Below are 25,306 nucleotides of genomic sequence, written 5' to 3'. Positions count from 1 at the left end.
GCATGTGTTGCGGCTGTCGAACAACCACGAGACATGCAGGCGCAGGGACTCGAGCACGCCGAAGACACTCTGTTAGCACACGAGCATGCTCGGATAACGCCTTATCCGAGCACGTTCGCTCATCAATGATCGTTAATAAATTTGGGAATTTATGATGCCCTTTCCCTTTTATTTTTTTTTAATTAAGCTTTTTGTAAGTTGTAGAAATTTTATACCATTAACCCATAATAAAAGACCGTAATCTGTGGGGAAAAAAGAAGCGCCTCACCGAGTCCTAAATTTTATATTAATTTTTAATTTCTTTATTATCTCGTTCTCTACGTTTTCTGTTTGCAGAAGTCAGTCCAGAAGCAAACATTATCTTGTGCAGTTTAATTAGCTTTTAATTGCTTGTTAAACATCGCCGGGATGGACGATATCACTTTTTAACATCCATCGGCCTCATCTGCCTTAATTATTGTACAAATATAGACTTTTACGATTTTTAATACAGTTCATTTATTACGGCGCACTCCTGTAATTTTTCCGATGTTTATTTTTTTTCATTCTTTTTTTTTTTTTTTTTAATCCTGAGGGCAGGATTTTTAATGATAATGAATGGCAGTACAAGAATCACGGGCCATGGAGGATGTTCATTCAGTTGTTTAATTTTGTAGAAAAAAAAGCAGATCACAGACATGGCACAAAACTAAAGTCATTTCAAATGGCAACTTTCTGACTTTACTAAACACTAAAAGAAATCAAGAGCAAAAAATGTGGTAGTCAGTAATGGTTACTTTCTTTAACCAAGCATAGGGGAAAAATTATGGAATCGTGAAAAACAAAAAAAACCTCCAACACATCACTAGTATTTTGTTGCACCACCTCTGGCTTTTATAACAGCTTGCAGTCTCTGAGGCCTGGACTTAATGAGTGTCACACAGGACTCTTCATCAATCTGGCTCCAACGTTCTCTGATTGCTGTTGCAGATCAGCTTTGCAGGTTGGAGCCTTGTCATGGACCATTTTCTTCAACTTCCACCAAAGATCTTCAATTGGATTGAGATCCGGACTGTTTGCAGGCCATGACATTGACCTTATGTGTCTTTTTTCAAGGAATGTTTGCACAGTTTATGCTCTATGGCAGGATGCATTGTCATCTTGAAAAATTATTTCATCGTCCCCAAACATCTTTTCAATTGATGAGATAAGAAAAGTGTCCAAAATATCATCACAAACTTGTTCATTTATTGAAGATGTAATGACGGCCATCTCCCCAGTGTCTTTACCTGACATGCAGCCCCATATCATCAATGACTGTGGGAATTTGTATGTTCTCTTCAGGCAGTCATCTTTAGAAATCTCATTGGAACGGCACCAAACAAAAGTTCCAGCATCATCACCTTGCCCAATGCAGATTCTCGATTCATCATGGAATATGACTTTCATCCAGTCATCCACAGTCCACGACTGCTTTTCCTTAGCCCATTGTAACCTTGTTTTTTTCTGTTTAGGTGTTAATGATGTCTTTCATTTAGCTTTTCTGTATGTAAATCCCATTTCCTTTAGGTGGTTTCTTACAGTTCGGTCACAAACGTTGACTTCATTTTCCACCCATTCGTTCCTCATTTGTTTTGTTGTGCATTTCCTGTTTTGGAGGCATATTGCTTTAAGTTTCCGGTCTTGACGCTTTGATGTCTTCCTTGGTCTACCAGTATGTTTGCCTTTAACAACCTTCCCATGTTGTTTGTATTTGGTCCAGATTTTAGACACAGCTGACTGTGAACGACCAACATCATTTGCAACATTTTGTGATGATTTACCCTCTTTTAAGAGTTTGATAATCCTCTCCTTTGTTTCAATTGACATCTCTCGTGTTGGAGCCATGATTCATGTCAGTCCACTTGGTGCAACAGCTCTCCAAGGTGTGATCACTCCTTTTTAGATGCAGACTAAGGAGCAGATCAAATTTGATGCAGGTGTTATTTTTGGGTATGAAAATTTACAGGGTGATTCCATAATTTTTTCCTCAGAATTGAGTGATTTCATAATTTTTTCCCTATGCTTGGTTAAAAAAAGTAACCATTACTGACTACTAGTGATGAGCGAGTGTACTCGTTGCTCGGGTGACCTCCGAGCATTTATGACTGCTCGGAGATTTAGTTTTCATCACGGCAGCTGAATGATTTACAGCTAGGATTCCCTAGCAACCAGGCAACCCCCACATGTACTCAGCCTGGCTAGTAGCTGTAAATCATTCAGCTGCTGCAATGAAAACTACTGTATATACTAGAGTATAAGCCGAGATTTTCAGCCCCAAAAAATGGGCTGAAAGTACCCCTCTCGGCTTATACTCGAGTCATGGAAGGCGAGTGGGTCGGCGGGTGAGGGGGAGCGACGCCTGTCAAATACTCATCTGCTCCTGACGCGTTCCCCACATGTCCCACGGTCTTCCGGCACGGCAGCTTCTTCCCCTGTTCATGGGACATCTATGGGGCCAAAACTGCATGGAGCATTATATGGGGCATCTATGGGCCATAACTGCATGGAACATTATATGGGGCATCTCTGGGGCTATAACTGCATGGAACATTATATGGGGCATCTATGTTATATGGGGCATCTATGGGCCATAACTGCATGGAACATTATATGGGGCATCTATGTTATATGGGGCATCTCTGGGGCCATAACTGCATGGAGCATTATATGGGGCATCTATGGGGCCATAACTGCATGGAGCATTATATGGGGCATCTATGGGGCCATAAAAAACTGCATGGAGCATTATATGGGGCTCCTGATTCAATATGGATACTCAAAAACACTTAACCTACTGATGTCTCAATTAATTTTATATTTATTTAATACTTTTATTGGTATCTATTTTTATTTTTGACATTTACCGGTAGCTGCTGCATTTTCCACCCTAGGCTTATACTCGAGTCAATACGTTTTCCCAGTTTTTTGTTGCAAAATTAGGGGGGTCGGCTTATACTCGGGTCGGCTTATACTCGAGTATATACGGTAAATCTTATGAGCAGTTATAAATACTCGGAGGTCACCCTAGCGTGCTTGGGAAAACCCGAGCAATGAGTACACTCGCTCATCACTACTGACTACCACATTTTTTGTTCTTGATTTCTTTTAGTGTTTCTTGAAGCCAGAAAGTTGCCATTTGAAATGACTTTAGTTTTGTGCCATGTCTGTGATCTGCTTTTTTTCTACAAAATTAAACAACTGAATGAACATCCTCCAAGGCCGGTGATTCCATAATTTTTGCCAGGGGTTGTATTTATTTATGTGATAGCCAGAGAATGATCCAACTGGAATGCAAAATTTCGACTCTAGCTAAAACCTTTTCCCATAACTGTTAGGGTTGAGGGTACTCGACTGGTCACAGGTGTTTCAATGGTTGTCACATCTTGAACATTTATGGCTCATTAACAGATTAATGCCCAATAAATGCAAGTTTGGCGTATTGGATCTGCATTTGTCTGAAGGATTAGCCCCCATTGCATGATTTCGAGAATGGAGAGGTAGCTGCACATGCACTTTACTCTTTCTATGAGAAAATTGCCAAAACATTACCCATCTCTCCATTCCTGAAAAGCAGGTGACCGGGTGATCTTAATTATCCAGATGTAAATTCAGGAGGCCCAAAGACATAGGCTTCTATCTTTACATTGACTTTAGAATTTATGCATTTTTGTTTGATCAAGAATCAGACTATTGCGTGTATGAGCCTTTAACGTTGATGTTTCTTGTAACTTCTTGTCTTTTATCTTGGAAGACAGGGACGCAGGGTAATTGAGCAATAGCTGTTTAATATGTTGATCTCACATTGTCCAGGCCAGCTAGTTTGTTGACCTGCAAAACAGTGAAGAACGCACTATGCAGATTGATTGCTCATTGAGAGTTAAACTCATCTCACCTCCCCCCTGACCTCCCACCTTACCCTGTGTGGTCTGAGTAGTGTTCTGCCCACGATAAAAAGGGAGAGCGGGCATTTAGTGGGATGAGCCCTTGGCCATGCGGTCTCAGGACTAGAGCACCCACTGACCCCCTTCTTCCCAGTGTCTCCACACCGGACCCAATTCTTGAAATAGATTTAGGTCACAAAGTTGATACCCGCATCTATTGGACATGACGTGCTGTTGATGTACCATAAATGTCTTAGATTAGACAACTCCTGGATAACTTGGATGGTCAGGCAGTGGACTAATATAGGGGCGATTAAAGATGAATTTACATTGGTAATGACGACCCTAAAAAACTTTGAATATCTCAAACGTATCTGTAAAGTGATAGCATAAAGATGAGAAAAGAAATGAGGTCAAGAAAGTCCTACAGTCGTCAACAAGTTGTGATGCATAAATACGGTTGGGTAGCCAGCAGCTGCAGAGCACTGGATTTGGTGGGTAGCGGTGACAGAAAGCACCCCCTTGAGCACCTCTTTTTACATTGACCGTTTGGTCTTTCTGTCGCCTGTTGTTTTCTTCAGCAAAGAATAATTAACTGAAAAGTAAAAAAAAAAGTTGATAGAATTTACATCTGTGACTTCCAGTCCACATTTCCTCCTGTGTGTTTCTCCTCAGGATGGCCATCCAGGTGGACAAGTTCAACTTTGAGAACATCTCAGAGCCTTTAGAGGACAACACGCAGTTTGCCAATCCGAAAGAGGTGGAAGAAGAGCGACAGCAAGCCAAGGGTTTGGAGATCAACAACAAGCTGGACATCCGTTGGAAGATCATATCCTTTCCTAAATCCATGGCACTGCACTGGATTACGGTTTGTGTTTTTAAAACGCGCGTATCTGACCAAAAAACCACATTAAGAATCACTATATTTTTTATAATATCTGTCTCTGTATTTATGTATTCTTAATGAGGTTCAGCTTTTCAACCAAATTTTTATCCATAAAAAAATGAAACAATTATGATAAGATTTTAATTTGAAAGACTTTGTAATTTTGTGTCATTGACTCCTGTGCAAAACTAGGTGTCTCCATGGCTACAGACTACAAACAAACTGTGTAGTCGGATTTTGATGTCACATTATCATCTTTCTATTTGTTTACTTTTATGAAGGGATCTTGGCAGATATTGGTGATGAGGTGAGCAGTTGAAACAAATCTAAGTGCCAGAACATGCAGGTTGCCTGACTGATGAATCTTAGGTTTATCCCTCTTGTGTTGTGGTCACAAGTCACCAGCGGGCAGCCTCTTCATTTGAGGTCTCCTGGCTCACTAGGCTAGCCAGCTCCTTCCATTTGCTCTCAGTATGCGATAGGGAGGACCATTACAACTATCAATCAAGACCAGAAGAGAGGGGTCTAAGAGCATTCAGCGCAGAGAGTGGATAGAGACCACCCATCGGACTCTTGTAATCTCAGTGCGAGTAGAGTGAAACTTGGGATTCCTCGGGTATGCAACCTACATGACCAAGGGCATAGGCATGTTTCAGCTGCTTACATGGACAATACTGCTGACTGATCTAGATTAATAAATTTAGATTTGTTAGGTTATCCACCAGTAGACTGTACCCATGGAGACACATTATTTCGCTTCTACAGTACATATCCAATGCAGACCTACAGTACGTGTCTGGAGAATCTGAAGCCTGTAAATGTTGCCTTAAGGTAAGATGATAATCTATTTCTACTTTGCACCATTTTTAGGCTATTGATAGAGAAATCCGCCATGTGCCAATCCAGCCCATATCGGCTAGAGAAATCCGCCATTTGCCAATCCAGTCTGTATCAGTTAGAGAAATCCGCCATTTGCCAATCCAGTCTGTATCAGCTAGAGAAATCCGCCATTTGCCAAACCAGCCCGTATCGGCTAGAGAAATCCGCCATTTGCCAAACCAGCCCGTATCGGCTAGAGAAATCTGCCATGTGCCAAACAAGCCCATATCGGCTAGAGAAATCCGCCATTTGCCCATCCAGCCTGTATCGGCTAGAGAAATCCGCCATGTGCCAAACCAGCCCGTATTGGCTAGAGAAATCCGCTATTTGCCAATCCAGCCTGTATCGGCTAGAGAAATCCGCCATGTGCCAAACCAGCCCGTATTGGCTAGAAAAATCCGCCATTTGCCAATCCAGCCTGTATCGGCTAGAGAAATCCGCCATGTGCCAATCCAGCCCGTATTGTCGGAGAAATCCGCCATGTGACAATCCAGCCCGTATAGACTAGAGAAATCCGCCATGTGCCAATCCAGCTTTTATCGGCTAGAGAAATCCGCCATGTGCCAATCCAGCCCGTATTGTCGGAGAAATCCGCCATGTGCCAATCCAGCCCGTATTGTCAGAGAAATCCGCCATGTGCCAATACAGCCCATATTATCATAGAAATCCGCCATGTGCCGATCCAGCCCGTATTGTCGGAGAAATCCGTCATGTGCCAATACAGCCCATATTATCATAGAAATCCACCATGTGCCGATCCAGCCCGTATTGTCAGAGAAATCCGCCATGTGCCAATCCAGCCCGTATTGACTAGAAAAAAACCGCCATGTGCCAATCCAGCCCGTATCGGCTAGGGAAATCCGCCATGTGCCAATCCAGCCCTTATTGTCGGAGAAATCCGCCATGTGCCAATCCAGCCCGTATTGTCGGAGAAATCCGCTATGTGCCAATACAGCCCATATTATCAGAGAAATCCGCCATGTGCAGATCCAGCCCGTATTGTCGGAGAAATCCGCCATGTGCCAATCCAGCCCATATTGACTAGAGAAATCCGCCATGTGCCAATCCAGCCCATATTGACTAGAGAAATCCGCCATGTGCCAATCCAGCCCGTATTGACTAGAGAAGTCCGCCATGTGCCAATCCAGCCCGTATTGTCGGAGAAATCCACCATGTGCCAATCCAGCCTGTATCGGCTAGAGAAATCCGCCATGTGCCAATCCAGCCCGTATTGTCGGAGAACTCCGCCATGTGCCAATACAGCCCATATTATCAGAGAAATCCGCGATGTGCAGATCCAGCCCGTATTGTCGGAGAAATCCGCCATGTGCCAATCCAGCCCATATTGACTAGAGAAATCCGCCATGTGCCAATCCAGCCCGTATCGGCTAGAGAAGTCCGCCATGTGCCAATCCAGCCCATATTGTCAGAGAAATCCGCCATGTGCCAATCCAGCCCGTATTGACTAGAGAAGTCCGCCATGTGCCAATCCAGCCCATATTGTCAGAGAAATCCGCCATGTGCCAATCCAGCCCGTATTGACTAGAGAAGTCCGCCATGTGCCAATCCAGCCCGTATTGTCAGAGAAATCCGCCATGTGCCAATCCAGCCCGTATTGACTAGAGAAGTCCGCCATGTGCCAATCCAGCCCGTATTGTCGGAGAAATCCTCCATGTGCCAATCCAGCTTTTATCGGCTAGAGAAATCCGCCATGTGCCAATCCAGCTTTTATCGGCTAGAGAAATCCGCCATGTGCCAATCCAGCCCGTATTGTCGGAGAAATCCGCCATGTGCCAATCCAGCCCGTATTGTCAGAGAAATCCGCCATGTGCCAATACAGCCCATATTATCATAGAAATCCGCCATGTGCCGATCCAGCCCGTATTGTCGGAGAAATCCGCCATGTGCCAATACAGCCCATATTATCATAGAAATCCACCATGTGCCGATCCAGCCCGTATTGTCGGAGAAATCCGCCATGTGCCAATCCAGCCCGTATTGACTAGAAAAAAACCGCCATGTGCCAATCCAGCCCGTATCGGCTAGGGAAATCCGCCATGTGCCAATCCAGCCCTTATTGTCGGAGAAATCCGCCATGTGCCAATCCAGCCCGTATTGTCGGAGAAATCCGCTATGTGCCAATACAGCCCATATTATCAGAGAAATCCGCCATGTGCAGATCCAGCCCGTATTGTCGGAGAAATCCGCCATGTGCCAATCCAGCCCATATTGACTAGAGAAATCCGCCATGTGCCAATCCAGCCCATATTGACTAGAGAAATCCGCCATGTGCCAATCCAGCCCGTATTGACTAGAGAAGTCCGCCATGTGCCAATCCAGCCCGTATTGTCGGAGAAATCCACCATGTGCCAATCCAGCCTGTATCGGCTAGAGAAATCCGCCATGTGCCAATCCAGCCCGTATTGTCGGAGAACTCCGCCATGTGCCAATACAGCCCATATTATCAGAGAAATCCGCGATGTGCAGATCCAGCCCGTATTGTCGGAGAAATCCGCCATGTGCCAATCCAGCCCATATTGACTAGAGAAATCCGCCATGTGCCAATCCAGCCCGTATCGGCTAGAGAAGTCCGCCATGTGCCAATCCAGCCCATATTGTCAGAGAAATCCGCCATGTGCCAATCCAGCCCGTATTGACTAGAGAAGTCCGCCATGTGCCAATCCAGCCCGTATTGTCGGAGAAATCCGCCATGTGCCAATCCAGCCCGTATTGTCAGAGAAATCCGCCATGTGCCAATACAGCCCATATTATCATAGAAATCCGCCATGTGCCGATCCAGCCCGTATTGTCGGAGAAATCCGCCATGTGCCAATACAGCCCATATTATCATAGAAATCCACCATGTGCCGATCCAGCCCGTATTGTCGGAGAAATCCGCCATGTGCCAATCCAGCCCGTATTGACTAGAAAAAAACCGCCATGTGCCAATCCAGCCCGTATCGGCTAGGGAAATCCGCCATGTGCCAATCCAGCCCTTATTGTCGGAGAAATCCGCCATGTGCCAATCCAGCCCGTATTGTCGGAGAAATCCGCTATGTGCCAATACAGCCCATATTATCAGAGAAATCCGCCATGTGCAGATCCAGCCCGTATTGTCGGAGAAATCCGCCATGTGCCAATCCAGCCCATATTGACTAGAGAAGTCCGCCATGTGCCAATCCAGCCCGTATTGTCGGAGAAATCCACCATGTGCCAATCCAGCCCATATTGACTAGAAAAAAACCGCCATGTGCCAATCCAGCCTGTATCGGCTAGAGAAATCCGCCATGTGCCAATCCAGCCCGTATTGTCGGAGAAATCCGCCATGTGCCAATACAGCCCATATTATCAGAGAAATCCGCCATGTGCAGATCCAGCCCGTATTGTCGGAGAAATCCGCCATGTGCCAATCCAGCCCATATTGACTAGAGAAATCCGCCATGTGCCAATCCAGCCCGTATCGGCTAGAGAAGTCCGCCATGTGCCAATCCAGCCCATATTGTCAGAGAAATCCGCCATGTGCAAATCCAGCCCGTATTGACTAGAGAAGTCCGCCATGTGCCAATCCAGCCCGTATTGTCAGAGAAATCCGCCATGTGCCAATCCAGCCCGTATTGACTAGAGAAGTCCGCCATGTGCCAATCCAGCCCGTATTGTCGGAGAAATCCACCATGTGCCAATCCAGCCCATATTGTCAGAGAAATCCGCCATGTGCCAATCCAGCCCGTATTGACTAGAGAAGTCCGCCATGTGCCAATCCAGCCCGTATTGTCGGAGAAATCCACCATGTGCCAATCCAGCCCATATTGTCAGAGAAATCCGCCATGTGCCAATCCAGCCCGTATTGACTAGAGAAGTCCGCCATGTGCCAATCCAGCCCGTATTGACTAGAGAAGTCCGCCATGTGCCAATCCAGCCCGTATTGTCAGAGAAATCTGCCATGTGCCAATCCAGCCCGTATTGACTAGAGAAGTCCGCCATGTGCCAATCCAGCCCGTATTGTCGGAGAAATCCACCATGTGCCAATCCAGCCCATATTATCATAGAAATCCGCCATGTGCCAATCCAGCCCGTATTGACTAGAGAAGTCCGCCATGTGCCAATCCAGCCCGTATTGTCAGAGAAATCTGCCATGTGCCAATCCAGCCCGTATTGACTAGAGAAGTCCGCCATGTGCCAATCCAGCCCGTATTGTCGGAGAAATCCACCATGTGCCAATCCAGCCCGTATCGGCTAGAGAAATCCCATTTCATATACAATGTATCATCAAACTTTCTTGTCATTCTCCAGTCTGCGCTGCTGGTAACTTGCCCCATATGACGCCCGCTGAGAAAAACTCATCCCTGCCGCACCAAATGGGTTTATTACAGAACAACAGACCCTGAATTGCATCGGGAGAGCGGAGCGCTGAAAGGGCATCATCCTCTCCATCCTCTCCACCGAGTCCTCCATTCACAGTCTAATCAGTTTAGTCTGCCCTGCGAGTCCTTCCCGGAACGTCACCGTCTGCGGTTCTGTCCCTCGACACTTCTTTTGAGCAATTTAAAGTTGGGGGGAAAAAAAAGAAACAAGCGAAAAATAAAAATCTCATCCTTTTAGTTTTCTGGTGCTGTACAGGCAGCGGCACATTGCTCTGTTCTGTCGTCGGCTGGGTCAGTGCGGCGTAGTAAAGGCGCAGTCTCATTGAAATACATTTCCACACCGTTCAGGATTTGACGCTAACCCGTTTAAGCAAGTTCTGAAGGGAATAAACTTTTCAGGACAGGAAAACAAAAGAAACGTTCTATTCCTTTTTCTTCTAGTTTAGGTAAATCTTGAAGGAATAGTTTAAGCAAAGAAATGCTTTAAACATACCTGTCATTTTTAGATGACTTTTTTTTTGGAATAAGCTGTTGAGTGAGTACAGCAGTTTTGCTAATTTCAGATTTTTTTAGCAATTTTTCAGTTGTCTCTAAGCTAGTGGGTGTAAACTAGCTGCTATGTCGTCTCCCATACACAGCACACACACATATGAGTGGTTCCTGCTCTCCTACCTTAATGTCGTACGCGTTCAGAAGCTGCATGGAGGACATTAATCAGAATTACTAAGCATTGTAGCTGTGAATCTAGATGTGGGGTGAGATAAACACTTACTATAAAGCAGCACCATGTGCGTGTCTCTGCTTTTGTTTTTTTACACTACTGTCTCTATGGAGCACCCTTCAGCCCCAATGATTCGTTTATTTCTCATAGACCCTCCGCCTCTTCCAGGAAACTATGTTAAAATTAATGATTCTTGATTAAGGTTTTTTTTTTCCATGACTCAAACCATCGTCTTAATTTATTGCAATTCGAGTGATTTCCGGCCATATATTGTATGGCTCTCAAATGTAGTCACTATGGTAAAGTGTATCTGTCAATTCATGAGGAATAACACTATTTCTGGCTATTAGATGATTTGCATCCTGTATTTTTCACCAGTTTTTCCCTGTTTTGACTTTGTTTTTCCCTCTGTAGGATCTATCTTTTTTCAGTTGTCTCTGAGCTAGTGGGTTTAGACAAACTGCTTAGATGTCTCCCATACACAGCACAGATGGACACAAGGGAGTCCTACTCTCCTGTCTCTATGTAGCACATATTCAGAAATAGCATCAGCATGGACATTGTTATACACCAGTACTGAGCAGTGTAGCTGTGAATCCAACACACTTACTTGACAGCAGCACTATCTTTGGATTTCTGCGTCTCACTCCCACTCATCACCCCCTCTCCCCAGAGAGAGACAATCAGTTTGGTTTTTGGGCAGGATGTATTTTAGCAGATTTTAAGAATGAATGATTAGTGCATTAAGCGATGGAGAAGAAGTGTCTCATGAGCGGAGGTGAAAATCCAATTTCCCTGATGGGATACTGTAAACTTTCATGTACCACTTATACTATTGATTTATGAAAGTTTGATTGAACAACATGGGCTTTGAGAATAATTGCTCGGGTCGTTTGCTTCACACGGAATCACTATAAACTACAGTCGTCACTTAACTCTTCACTTGCTGCATCAGCCAGCGATAAAGGAGCACGGGTGAGATTCCCGATGCTGAGCCTGCAGGTGCAGTATCCGGCGTTTCGCCACAAAATGCTTCATTGTCCAATTAGATATAATTGTATTACAAAAGCGTTTTAGCCCGATAGCACAGTGATCTCTGAGAGGTCCTCATAGTGTTACCTTACTGGTCGTATAGGGTTAGAAACCGTTCGACAAGCACGCTGAGCCATCCGCAGGCAGAGTAGAGCGGCTTCCAGCATGATGACTCTCTAAAAAGCCTCTAGTGCAGTAATCTGGATTTATTTAGCGATAAATATTTCTTTATTGCACTATTGTTTGATGGAGGAGTCCCAAATATTACATGGGACTGTTGCTGCGGGTCTCTCCTGAATATTATCCCCTGAATTTAGATTCTGTGTCTAGAGAACATCATAGATTTTGATAACTTTTGTGTGTATATGGGTTATATTCAATGTGGTTTGTTCTTATGGAGCAGTAGGAGGAGGATAGAAGCCCACTGATAGACACCTGGTCATAGCTCCGCTCTCAAGAGCAAAAGAATGAGGCTGTAGCAGTACAAGTGCCTCATCCTTCCTCCCCCTCTTCCTTTTGCTTGTCCAATGGCTTCCCTGCTTAGAACTGTAGTCCCAGACTGTTATGTCTTTATGCAGTGTAGCAGACAGGAGAGCAAGAGCAAAGAGACAAAGACCCGCCATTCCTGTAGAGAGACACAATGCTATTCCCATTTCCTGTAGTAAGACAAATACCTGCCTCCAATTACTATAAAGAGACCCATCCCCACTTCCTGTAGAAAAAAAAGAGCAAAGATCCCCCCCACTTACTGTAAATAAATCAAAACCCACCCTCTCCTCAGAGATGAAAACCCACCCCCCCACTTACTGTAAAGGGATAGACCCACCCCCACTTACTGTAAAGGGATAGACCCACCCCCATTTACTGTAGAGAGACAAAGATGTGCCCCCACTTACTGTAGAGTGACAAAGACCTGCCCCCACTTACTGTAGAGTGACAAAGACCTGCCCCCACTTACTGTAGAGAGACAAAGACCTGCCCCCACTTACTGTAGAGTGACAAAGACCTGCCCCCACTTACTGTAGAGAGACAAAGACCTGCTCCCACTTACTGTACAGAGACAAAGACCTGCCCCCACTTACTGTAGAGACAAAGACCTGCCCCCACTTACTGTAGAGTGACAGACCTGCCACCACTTACTGTAGAGTGACAAAGACCTGCCCCCACTTACTGTAGAGAGACAATGACCTGCCCCCACTTACTGTAGAGTGACAAAGACCTGCCACCACTTACTGTAGAGTGACAAAGACCTGCCACCACTTACTGTAGTGACAAAGACCTGCCCCCACTTACTGTAGAGTGACAAAGACCTGCCCCCACTACTGTAGAGTGACAAAGACCCGCCCCCACTTATTGTAGAGAGACAAAGACCCGCCCCCACTTACTGTAAAGGGATAGACCCACCCCCATTTACTGTAGAGAGACAAAGACGTGCCCCCACTTACTGTAGAGTGACAAAGACCTGCCCCCACTTACTGTAGAGTGACAAAGACCTGCCCCCACTTACTGTAGAGAGACAAAGACCTGCCCCCACTTACTGTAGAGTGACAAAGACCTGCTCCCACTTACTGTACAGAGACAAAGACCTGCCCCCACTTACTGTAGAGACAAAGACCTGCCCCCACTTACTGTAGAGTGACAGACCAACCACCACTTACTGTAGAGTGACAAAGACCTGCCCCCACTTACTGTAGAGAGACAAAGACCTGCCCACACTTACTGTAGAGAGACAAAGACCTGCCCCTACTTACTGTAGAGTGACAAAGACCTGCCACCACTTACTGTAGTGACAAAGACCTGCCCCAATTACTGTAGAGTGACAAAGACCTGCCACCACTTACTGTAGAGTGACAAAGACCTGCCACCACTTACTGTAGTGACAAAGACCTGCCCCCACTTACTGTAGAGTGACAAAGACCCGCCCCCACTTATTGTAGAGAGACAAAGACCTGCCCCCACTTACTGTAGAGACAAAGACCTGCTCCCACTTACTGTAGAGTGACAAAGACCTGCCACCACTTACTGTAGAGTGACAAAGACCTGCCACCACTTACTGTAGTGACAAAGACCTGCCCCCACTTACTGTAGAGAGACAAAGACCTGCCCCCACTTACTGTAGAGTGACAAAGACCTGCCCCCACTTACTGTAGAGTGACAAAGACCCGCCCCCACGTACTGTAGAGAGACAAAGACCTGTCCCCACTTACTGTTTAGTGACAAAGACCTGCCCTCACTTACTGTAGAGTGATAAAGACCCGCCCCCACTTACTGTAGAGTGACAAAGACCTGCCGCCACTTACTGTAGAGTGACAAAGACCTGCCCCCACTTACTGTAGAGTGACAAAGACCTGCCCCCACTTACTGTAGAGAGACAAAGACCTGCCCTACTTACTGTAGAGAGGCAAAGACCTGCCCCCACTTACTGTAGAGACAGACCTGCCCCCACTTACTGTAGAGTGACAAAGACCTGCCCCCACTTGCTGTAGAGACAAAGACCTGCCCTACTTATTGTAGAGAGGCAAAGACCTGCCCCCACTTACTGTAGAGCGCTAGTCCTGCCCCACTTACTGTTGTGACAGACCTGCCCCCACTTACTGTAGAGTGACAAAGACCTGCCCCCACTTACTGTAGAGTGACAAAGACCTGCCCCCACTTACTGTAGAGTGACAAAGACCTGCCCCCACTTACTGTAGAGTGACAAAGACCTGCCCCCACTTACTGTAGAGTGACAAAGACCTGCCCCACTTACTGTAGAGAGACAAAGACCTGCCCCCACTTACTGTAGAGAGACAAAGACCTGCCCCCACTTACTGTATAGTGACAAAGATCTGCCCCCACTTACTGTAGAGTGACAAAGACCTGCCCCCACTTACTGTAGAGAGACAAAGACCTGCCCCCACTTACTGTAGATAGACAGACCTGCCCCACTTACTGTAGAGAGACAAAGACCTACCCCCACTTACTGTAGAGTGACAAAGACCTGCCACCACTTACTGTAGAGTGACAAAGACCTGCCACCACTTACTGTAGAGTGACAAAGACCTGCCCCCACTTACTGTAGAGTGACAAATACCTGCCCCACTTACTGTAGAGAGACAAAGACCTGCCCCCACTTACTGTAGATAGACAAAGACCTGCCCCACTTACTGTAGAGAGACAAAGACCTGCCCCCACTTACTGTAGAGACAAAGACCTGCCCCCACTTACTGTATAGTGACAAAGACCTGCCCCCACTTACTGTAGAGAGACAAAGACCTGCCCCCACTTACTGTAGATAGACAAAGACCTGCCCCACTTACTGTAGAGAGACAAAGACCTTCCCCCACTTACTGTAGAGAGACAAAGACCTGCCCCCACTTACTGTAGAGAGACAAAGACCTGCCCCACTTACTGTAGAGACAAAGACCTGCCCCCACTTACTGTATAGTGACAAAGACCTGCCCCCACTTACTGTGGAGTGACAAAGACCTGCCCCCACTTACTGTAGAGTGACAAAGACCTGCCCCCACTTACTGTAGAGTGACAAAGACCTGCCCCCACTTACTGTAGAGAGACAAAGACCTGCCCCCACTTACTGTAGAGAGACAAAGACCCGGCCCCACTTACTGTAGAGAGACAAAGACCTGCCCCCACTTACTGTATAGTGACAAAGACCTGCCCCCACTTACTGTAGAGTGACAAAGACCTGCCCCCACTTACTGTAGAGTGACAAAGACCTGCCCCACTTACTGTAGAGAGACAAAGACCTGCCCCCACTTACTGTAGATAGACAAAGACCTGCCCCACTTACTGTAGAGAGACAAAGACCTGCCCCCACTTACTGTAGAGACAAAGACCTGCCCCCACTTACTGTATAGTGACAAAGACCTGCCCCCACTTACTGTGGAGTGACAAAGACCTGCCCCCACTTACTGTAGAGACAAAGACCTGCCCCCACTTACTGTAGAGTGACAAAGACCCGCCCCCACTTACTGTAGAGTGACAAAGACCTGCCCCACTTACTGTAGAGAGACAAAGACCTGCCCCACTTACTGTAGAGACACAGACCTGCCCCCACTTACTGTAGTGAAAAAGACCTGCCCCCACTTACTGTAGAGAGACAAAGACCTGCCCCACTTACTGTAGAGAGACAAAGACCTGCCCCCACTTACTGTAGAGACAAAGACCTGCCCCCACTTACTGTATAGTGACAAAGACCTGCCCCCACTTACTGTAGATAAAGACCTGCCCCCACTTACTGGAGAGACAAAGACCTGCCCCCACTTACTGTAGAGACAAAGACCCGCCCCCACTTACTGTAGAGTGACAAAGACCCGCCCCCACTTACTGTAGAGTGACAAAGACCCGCCCCCACTTACTGTAGAGTGACAAAGACCCGCCCCCACTTACTGTGGACTGACAAAGACCCGCCCCCACTTACTGTAGAGTGACAAAGACCTGCCCCCACTTACTGTAGAGAGACAAAGACCTGCCCCCACTTACTGTAGATAGACAAAGACCTGCCCCACTTACTGTAGAGAGACAAAGACCTGCCCCCACTTACTGTAGAGACAAAGACCTGCCCGCACTTACTGTATAGTGACAAAGACCTGCCCCCACTTACTGTGGAGTGACAAAGACCTGCCCCCACTTACTGTAGTGACAAAGACCTGCCCCCACTTACTGTAGAGAGACAAAGACCTGCCCCACTTACTGTAGAGAGACAAAGACCTGCCCCCACTTACTGTATAGTGACAAAGACCCGCCCCCACTTACTGTAGAGAGACAAAGACCTGCCCCCACTTACTGTAGAGAGACAAAGACCTGCCCCCACTTACTGTAGAGAGACAAAGACCTGCCCCCACTTACTGTAGAGACAAAGACCTGCCCCCACTTACTGTATAGTGACAAAGACCTGCCCCCACTTACTGTGGAGTGACAAAGACCTGCCCCCACTTACTGTAGAGACAAAGACCCGCCCCCACTTACTGTAGAGTGACAAAGACCCGCCCCCACTTACTGTAGAGTGACAAAGACCTGCCCCACTTACTGTAGAGAGACAAAGACCTGCCCCACTTACTGTAGAGACACAGACCTGCCCCCACTTACTGTAGTGAAAAAGACCTGCCCCCACTTACTGTAGAGAGACAAAGACCTGCCCCACTTACTGTAGAGAGACAAAGACCTGCCCCCACTTACTGTAGAGACAAAGACCTGCCCCCACTTACTGTATAGTGACAAAGACCTGCCCCCACTTACTGTAGATAGACAAAGACCTGCCCCCACTTACTGGAGAGACAAAGACCCGCCCCCACTTACTGTAGAGTGACAAAGACCCGCCCCCACTTACTGTAGAGTGACAAAGACCCGCCCCCACTTACTGTAGAGTGACAAAGACCCGCCCCCACTTACTGTAGAGTGACAAAGACCCGCCCCCACTTACTGTGGAGTGACAAAGACCCGCCCCCACTTACTGTAGAGTGACAAAGACCTGCCCCCACTTACTGTAGAGAGACAAAGACCTGCCCCCACTTACTGTAGATAGACAAAGACCTGCCCCACTTACTGTAGAGAGACAAAGACCTGCCCCCACTTACTGTAGAGACAAAGACCTGCCCCCACTTACTGTATAGTGACAAAGACCTGCCCCCACTTACTGTGGAGTGACAAAGACCTGCCCCCACTTACTGTAGTGACAAAGACCTGCCCCCACTTACTGTAGAGAGACAAAGACCTGCCCCACTTACTGTAGAGAGACAAAGACCTGCCCCCACTTACTGTATAGTGACAAAGACCCGCCCCCACTTACTGTAGAGAGACAAAGACCTGCCCCCACTTACTGTAGAGAGACAAAGACGTGCCCCCACTTACTGTAGAGCGACAAAGACCTGCCACCACTAAGGCCTCTTTCACACATATGTCGGTACGGGGCCGTCGCAAACCGTCGGCTCGACGTACCGACGGACGTTGTGCAAAATAGTGCACAACGTGGGCAGCGGATGCAGTTTTCAGACGCATCCGCTGCCCATTATGAGTTCCGGGGAGGAGGGGGCGGAGTTTCGGCGACAATGGTGGACGCGTCGCACAAAAAAACGTTACATTGAACTTTTTTTTGTGACGACGGTCGGCCAATTACCGATGCATCCAGTGCACGACGTACGGAACGTGTGTCCATACGTCACGATGCGTCGGTAATACAATAAGTTGAAGTGAAGGACAGCATCCAATCAAGGTGAAAGTGAAAAAATCTTCTTTATTGTGCCATAAAATGCGACGTTTCAACCCAATTGGGTCTTTATCAAGCTTGATAAAGACCCAATTGGGTTGAAACGTCGCATTTTATGGCACAATAAAGAAGATTTTTTCACTTTCACCTTGATTGGATGCTGTCCTTCACTTCAACTTATGGTATGTGCTCTTCCACCTGGGTCCGGTGGATATAGGACGGGCATCCTCGGCCTCTGTTCCTGTTATACTTTGTCAGATGTGCTGTCGGCCTTGTATTTATTTTTGGACTGTGCGTCGGTAATACAAGTCTATGTGCAAAAATCGCATCCTGCGGGCAACTTTGCAGGATGCGTTTTTTTCACAGAACGATGCATTGCGACGTTCACATTCCGACGGAAGTGTGAAAGAGGCCTTACTGTAGAGCGACAAAGACCTGCTCCAACTGTAAGGAGATAAAGACCTGTCCACACTTACTGTAGAGTGACAAAAGACCCATCCTCACTTACTGATGACTCACAAATACCTCCCCTTACTTTCTGTAGTGATACAAAGACTCACCCCCACTCGCTGTAAAAAATTGAAGACCCGCCTCTGCTTTCTATAGAACAACAAAGACCCACCCCCACTTACTATAGAGCTCCAAAGACCCGCCCCCACTTACTATAGAGCTCCAAAGACCCGCCCCCACTTACTATAGAGCGCCAAAGACCCGCCCCCACTTACTATAGAGCTTCAAAGACCCGCCCCCACTTACTATAGAACAACAAAGACCCGCCCCCACTTACTATAGAGCTCCAAAGACCCGCCCCCACTTACTGTAGAGTGACAAAGACCCACCCCCACTTACTATACAGCTCCAAAGACCTGCCCCCACTTCTTGTAATCCTTCTTCGTGGCGCTGGTGAGCTAGACAGATTACACTTGACAACAGATGCAGAAAGTAAGACACCGGGTGATGAAAGTGCCTGAAAGTGTAGCCCCCTTTAAGACCCGTGGCTGTACAATGTGCTCACGGTGGAGTGGCTGTGATTGAAAGCTGCACACAGTAGGTGCCTGGTTGGGAAGGGCTTGTCAAAAGAAACTAATACCTTAAATAAAAAAATATAATAAAATAAAGCATTTCTTACTATCCTATAGGCAAAAAATATTTGGGTTGGAAAGAGTTAACATATTGCAAAAAAAAAACAAAAAACATCTGCACAAAATAAAATTCTGTTATTTAAATTATTCAAATGGCGACTTGTTATCAGGGCGCCCTCAAGAACAAAAATGAAGACGGAGCAGTGTGAAAATCCCCATTTATATCCGGTAATATCGTTCTCTGCTGGGCGCAGCGCAGATTATCTTGAAAGCAGAGCAGCTTTTTTTTTCTGCAAATAATTGGTTTGGAGTCTAAAAATATCTATTTGTAACACAGAAAAGCAAATGCCAGTTACAGATGATATTCGCAACGGAGAGAAGCAAAGGGACAGATCGTTACTTCACTACTTCCGACTATCTGCTAACTTGGAGATAAGAATGGAATAGAAACAAGGGAAGATCCGCTGCAGCGTGGAAAGCAGAACTCACTGCTGGGGTTACCGGAGAAGGTTCCTCCACAGCATGGACTCTGACTACTCTGGGGATTATTGTTTTCTTTAAAACAGTTGTCAGGCATTAGAGATCAAAGAGAGATAAGTGATGTAATGTATGTACACAGTGACTGCACCAGCAGAATAGTGAGTGCAGCTCTGGAGTATAATACAGGATGTAACTCAGGATCAGTAATGTAATGTATGTACACAGTGACTGCATCAGCAGAATAGTGAGTGCAGCTCTGGAGTATAATACAGGATGTAACTCAGGATCAGTAATGTAATGTATGTACACAGTGACTGCACCAGCAGAATAGTGAGTGCAGCTCTGGGGTATAATACAGGATGTAACTCAGTATCAGTAATGTATGTACACAGTGACTGCACCAGCAGAATAGTGAGTGCAGCTCTGGGGTATAATACAGGATATAACTCAGGATCAGTAATGTAATGTATGTACACAGTGACTGCACCAGCTGAATAGTGAGTGCAGCTCTGGAGTATAATACAGGATGTAACTCAGGATCAGTAATGTAATGTATATACACAGTGACTGCACCAGCAGAATAGTGAGTGCAGCTCTGGGGTATAATACAGGATGTAACTCAGGATCAGTAATGTATGTATGTACACAGTGACTGCACTAGCAGAATAGTGAGTGCAGCTCTGGAGTATAATACAGGATATAACTCAGGATCAGTAATGTATGTACACAGTGACTGCACCAGCAGAATAGTGAGTGCAGCTCTGGGGTATAATACAGGATGTAACTCAGGATCAGTAATGTATGTATGTACACAGTGACTGCACCAGCAGAATAGTGAGTGCAGCTCTCGAGTATAATACAGGATGTAACTCAGGATCAGTAATGTAATGTATGTACACATTGACTGCACCAGCAGACTAGTGAGTGCAGCTCTGGGGTATAATACAGGATGTAACTCAGGATCAGTAATGTATATACACAGTGACTGCACCAGCAGAATAGTGAGTGCAGCTCTGGGGTATAATACAGGATGTAACTCAGGATCAGTAATGTAATGTATGTACACAGTGACTGCACCAGCAGAATAGTGAGTGCAGCTCTGGAGTATAATACATGATGGAGCTTAGGATCGGTAAAGCATGCCTTTTGAATCACTTAGACAGTGACTTGACATTTTGCAAACCTGCTCGTCAATGAAGCTTGTAACCTTTACCTCTGTTTCTCATAGACTATTAAAGGCATCGTTTTTCCCCACCTAAAGGCAAAACTCACAGCTGGGGGCTGCAGCCTCATCTGTCAGCATCAACAAGGCTGGTTATCAAGAATATAGGTGTCCCTACACCATTTTTTTTTTTTTTAATAATTTCAATAAATTTTTTTAAAAATGGCATGGGGGTCCCCCTATTTTTGACAACCAGCCAAGCTAAAGCAGACTTGTGGGGGCTGGTTTTCTCAGGCTGGTAAGGGGCTCCTCAGTCTAAAACTAGCAGCCTGCAGCTGCCCAGAAAAGGCGCATCTATTAATTGGATGCACCAATTCTAGCTCTTTGCCTGGCTCTTCCCACTTGCCCTGTAGCGGTGGCAAGTGGGGTTCATATTTGTGGGGTTGATGTCATCTTTGTATTATCCGGTGGCACCAATCCCACGGATTAGTAATGGAGAGGCGTCTATAAGGCACCTATCCATTACAAATCCTATAATTGTATGGTAAATAAAGACACAGCCAGAATAAAGTCCTTTATTAGTAATAAAACAAAACACACTTTTACTTTTTTATTAAAAAATAACAAACAGTTATACTCACCTAATTCCTATTTCCACTGAATCCCTCGTCTCCTGTAGTAAAACCTATCCATTACTAATCCTATAGTTGTATGGTAATTAAAGACACAGCCAGAATAAAGTCCTTTTATTAGAAATAAAACAAAACACACTTTTACTTTTTTATTTAAAAATAACAAACAGTTATACTCACCTAACGCGTAATTCAACTGAATCCCTCGTCTCCTGTAGTAAAACAAAAATAAAAAATATCAAAATCCCTCACCTCTCCATCGTTCTGTCCCTCGTAATCCATGAGGCTGCATTCCTTGCCGGGCTGAACTGCGCTGACCTTGGTGAGATCCCCGCTATCAACGTGAGAAAGTCTCACGGTGCTGAGGCAAGTTCACCAGAAGAATTTCACTGCAGTGAATTTGAACGGAATGGTCCCATCAGCCAATCAGAAGTGGTGTTTGTCGCACTGTCATACACATGACAGCGTGGCAAACAGTGGGTGAATGGGCCCCCCATTCAAGTGAATGGGGTCCGGGTTCGGGTCTGGCTACTCTTCTCGTAACCTAACCCGAACTTTTTTTTTAACTGTTCGGCCGGAATCAAACATCCAGGTGTCCGCCCTTCTCTAGTGACCGTTCAATGGTCGTACCCAATTATACGTGGCATAACCTGTTGTCTGTGAACCCCCGGTCGTACTAGTTATGCCCCTGTAACTTTCGCTTACTGCCATGAAGTCCATAATTCCTCCATGGAGGATTTGGTAACGTACTTGCTCTAGTGATCATGCGGAAACATTTGCATTTAGATTGAAATGATTTTTAATTCGTCAGCATGGAGGCGATGATGTTGGCTGGAGGTGCTTCATGACCTCCCTTGGAATACACCTTCCACCCCCAAGAGTGAGGAAATGGGATTTTCTTTCTTTTATCTGAAAAAAGGTCCCCCCCCCCAGAGAAAACATTGATTTCCACCATCACAAGGAACTCGTTAAAAGTCCTCATTAAAATAACCTCGTTATCTCCTCTTCATACATTCTGCAATATTAGGAACACTATGTATCACGGCTGGAGGACTCATCCTCCAATCCGAGCGTGAAGATGAGCGCTGGTGCTAAAGGTAGACCATCGATGCCTTCTCCCAGTTCTAGGGGGCTCCATGTAGGTGCCACAAGAACAAAGTGTAACATGTAAAAGAATCATAATATTGCACAACAAAGCTTTTCCTAAAAGAAAAAGAAAAAACAAACTTGAGGTTTCGTGTCCTCCGTGATCAGCAGGACCTCCGAAAGTCATCAGTTACTGAGGAGGAAGCCGCGTAGGAAAGAAACATATATGAAGTCAATGAGCGTCCATGTTTCTCACTTACTCTTTGTAGATGTCTCCTTTTGGAGATCTTGAGCAACAAAACCGTAAGAAAACTTCCTTAAGGTTTTAATTAAACACACTTTGTATATTAGTCATCTTGTGACCTAATTGCAACATCTTGACCCCAGGTTGTGCCCCCCAGAACCTTACGAACCAGAAGTGACAAGGTTCTGTATATCAGTTGCCGTACCCGGTAGTCAATCGGTGGCTTCAGCGGACAAGTGACTATAGACGCTACATCGCTTCCAGACCCGGTTGACTCCACTGCAGCGGTGGGGGATTTAAGTTACTTTTTCTTTTTTGTGAACAGTAGAACCTAAAGGGTAAGAAGAAACCCCTCGATACAAGCGGCCATCATCCTATCCTGTTTTTGACCAAATTAAGAGTCTGCAAATTCAGACGACATCTGTCCATGTACCCTAGGAGCAGCCTATGGATGGTCTAAAGGTGATCTTTTGTTTAGGACCCACCGCTCTGTAAAAGCCACCATGGCTTGTTGTTTTTTTTAAATAGTATACCTAAATGGGTTTTTTTTTTTCAGTTTTTTTGTAGATTTGACAATTGGATTTTATTATAAAAGTGGCTTGTATAGGCAACTTGTTTCTGATGGCTGCAGAATGAGTTTTCTAAGAATCAGTCAGTGAACCCATTCTGATGAGACTGTAACGCTTTTTTGGGTTCACGCTCAGCAGTAGGTAGCGTTGACACAGGCAATGCAGTTTGGGCCAAACGTTAACTTTTTATTGCTCTTATAAAACTTCGAGAAATTCAAAACCAATAACAACCTCTTCTGGGGACAATTGTATCACAGCAAATAAACAGTTAGTTTAGCAGGCACATATGTCAGTGTGGGCTCACCTAACAGATTACGGCTTTTCTCTCGTAATGTGGTCGATCCCACCAATCTCTGTATCACCTTCAGCCCGTTCTTCAGCGCCAAACAGAAGTATTCAACTCCATGCAGAGTTCACATTGAACAGGCTGCAGCTTCAACACACAGACTGCTCCGCTTTCCTAGCTGATCCATGCAGTCTCCATTCAGAGAGAGTCCTAGCTGTAGCTCACATTTTGGCTGGTCACTCACCAGCAGCACACTCGACTCCGCTTTATCCAGCAAATTTACACCGAACACAGACCCTGGTTTTAGTTAAAGGGCAGTCTGGTTGGTCTACTTAAGAACTCAGATTTAAACCCTATAACCCATTCCTACCTGGCTTTGCTACATGCTTTTTCTCTTTTTTTAATCTCCTCTGTGCTTATTTATGACCATAGACCACATCAGAGTTGATTTAAATGTGATGTGATCATAACCCAGGTGAAAAGAGCTGACAAATTAGTTACATTTTTTTTACCCATTAGAACAAACTCACTGACGGATTCTCAGTCAACTCATTCTACTACCATAAATGTGCAAGAAAATGAAAATATTGTGTAGTAATGTCTCCTTAAAAGGGTTACATTGTGCTGTTGTAGTTCTGATATGAATACACATATATACAAAGAGAAAAATTATGTATGACGTACATTCACCAATAATATATAAACCTACAACATAATGCACGACTCAAATAAATATAATAAACGTAATTTTATTAATCATAAAAACATAACACAATACATATACAAGGGAAAACAAAAACAGATGGAAAAAAGTATGAGATGTCACCTGGACTAACAAAGTGTATATAGTTCATAATGGCCCATATGTAAAAGATCTACTGTAGATATCAATATTGAAAAACTTTTATTCATATACCTAAAAGGGACACTAGAACATGTAAAATCTCTATATGTAAGTACCCACAGAATAATTAATTGAAATTAATCTGTAACTAATAAGGCAACATGGCTCAAAATAAATATTACCATAAAGGCTAATGTGCAAAAAATGTCATATGGAATAGATTTGATTAAGTCAATAATACCACAAAAATATGAATAAGTTATATAAGATAAAGGTAAGACTTTCAAACCCAAAGTGCCATAGTGCAAATAAAGTGCAAAAAAGATTTATAGCAGCACAATATGCATATTTATATCCAATACATTAATGAGCCAATGAAAAAAAGGGAGGGGGGGGGGGGGAGAGAAAAAATCTCACCATATACAAAATATGTAATGAGAATAAATAAGATACGCTATTAAAATGCCCCAAGATGCCTATAATATCCTATATCTCTCATGAAAAAATAATAAAGATCCTACAAAGACAAATTGTCAAACATCAAAGATTAGAGAGATACGATAAAGTGGGATACTTAACCATAGAAGGAGCCCTGTGGCAGGCCGCACCTGCCCGACGCGCGTTTCGCCGAAACTTTGACAAGGCTTGTCCCTTGTCAAAGCTTCGGCGAAACGCGTGTGAGTCATGCATTATGTTGTAGGTTTATGTAGTTCTGATATGGTCAACATGTAAATCATTGCTCGTTATCTGCGTGACCGCCTGCTCGCTATGGGAATAATGTGGAATTGTCTCAGCATGCGCACTGCACGTTGTCACAATTCATAGTTCTGCTGACTTTTGTCTCAAGCCCGGATAACCCCTTTAAATACTGCAACTTTTTCTACTATGCAAGTCGTGTGACAAGTGACAGTATCCTTGAAAAATAAATAAAATAC

At 45.2% G+C, this 25,306-nt stretch overlaps 1 protein-coding gene across 2 annotated transcripts in view; it reads left to right on the top strand.

The window, feature by feature from the left end:
* The window catches only part of TRAPPC9 (trafficking protein particle complex subunit 9), a 576,113-nt gene that overhangs the window by 237,122 nt on the left and 313,685 nt on the right, over positions 1 to 25,306 (top strand). Inside the window, exons 20-21 of one of the 2 annotated variants that reach the window (XM_077271278.1) lie at positions 4,578 to 4,770; positions 5,554 to 5,643. In XM_077271278.1, coding sequence (XP_077127393.1) covers positions 4,578 to 4,770; positions 5,554 to 5,628 — 268 coding nt within the window. In that variant the 3' untranslated portion in view covers positions 5,629 to 5,643. Of the gene's footprint in view, positions 1 to 4,577; positions 4,771 to 5,553; positions 5,644 to 25,306 lie in introns of those variants that run through there. The other variant, XM_077271277.1, reaches the window with a different exon arrangement.

The sequence above is a fragment of the Ranitomeya variabilis genome, chromosome 6, assembly GCF_051348905.1.
Source record: "Ranitomeya variabilis isolate aRanVar5 chromosome 6, aRanVar5.hap1, whole genome shotgun sequence".
Lineage (NCBI taxonomy): Eukaryota > Metazoa > Chordata > Amphibia > Anura > Dendrobatidae > Ranitomeya > Ranitomeya variabilis.
Note: the sequence above shows the minus strand (reverse complement) of the source record. Positions and strands in the feature narration are given on the sequence as shown.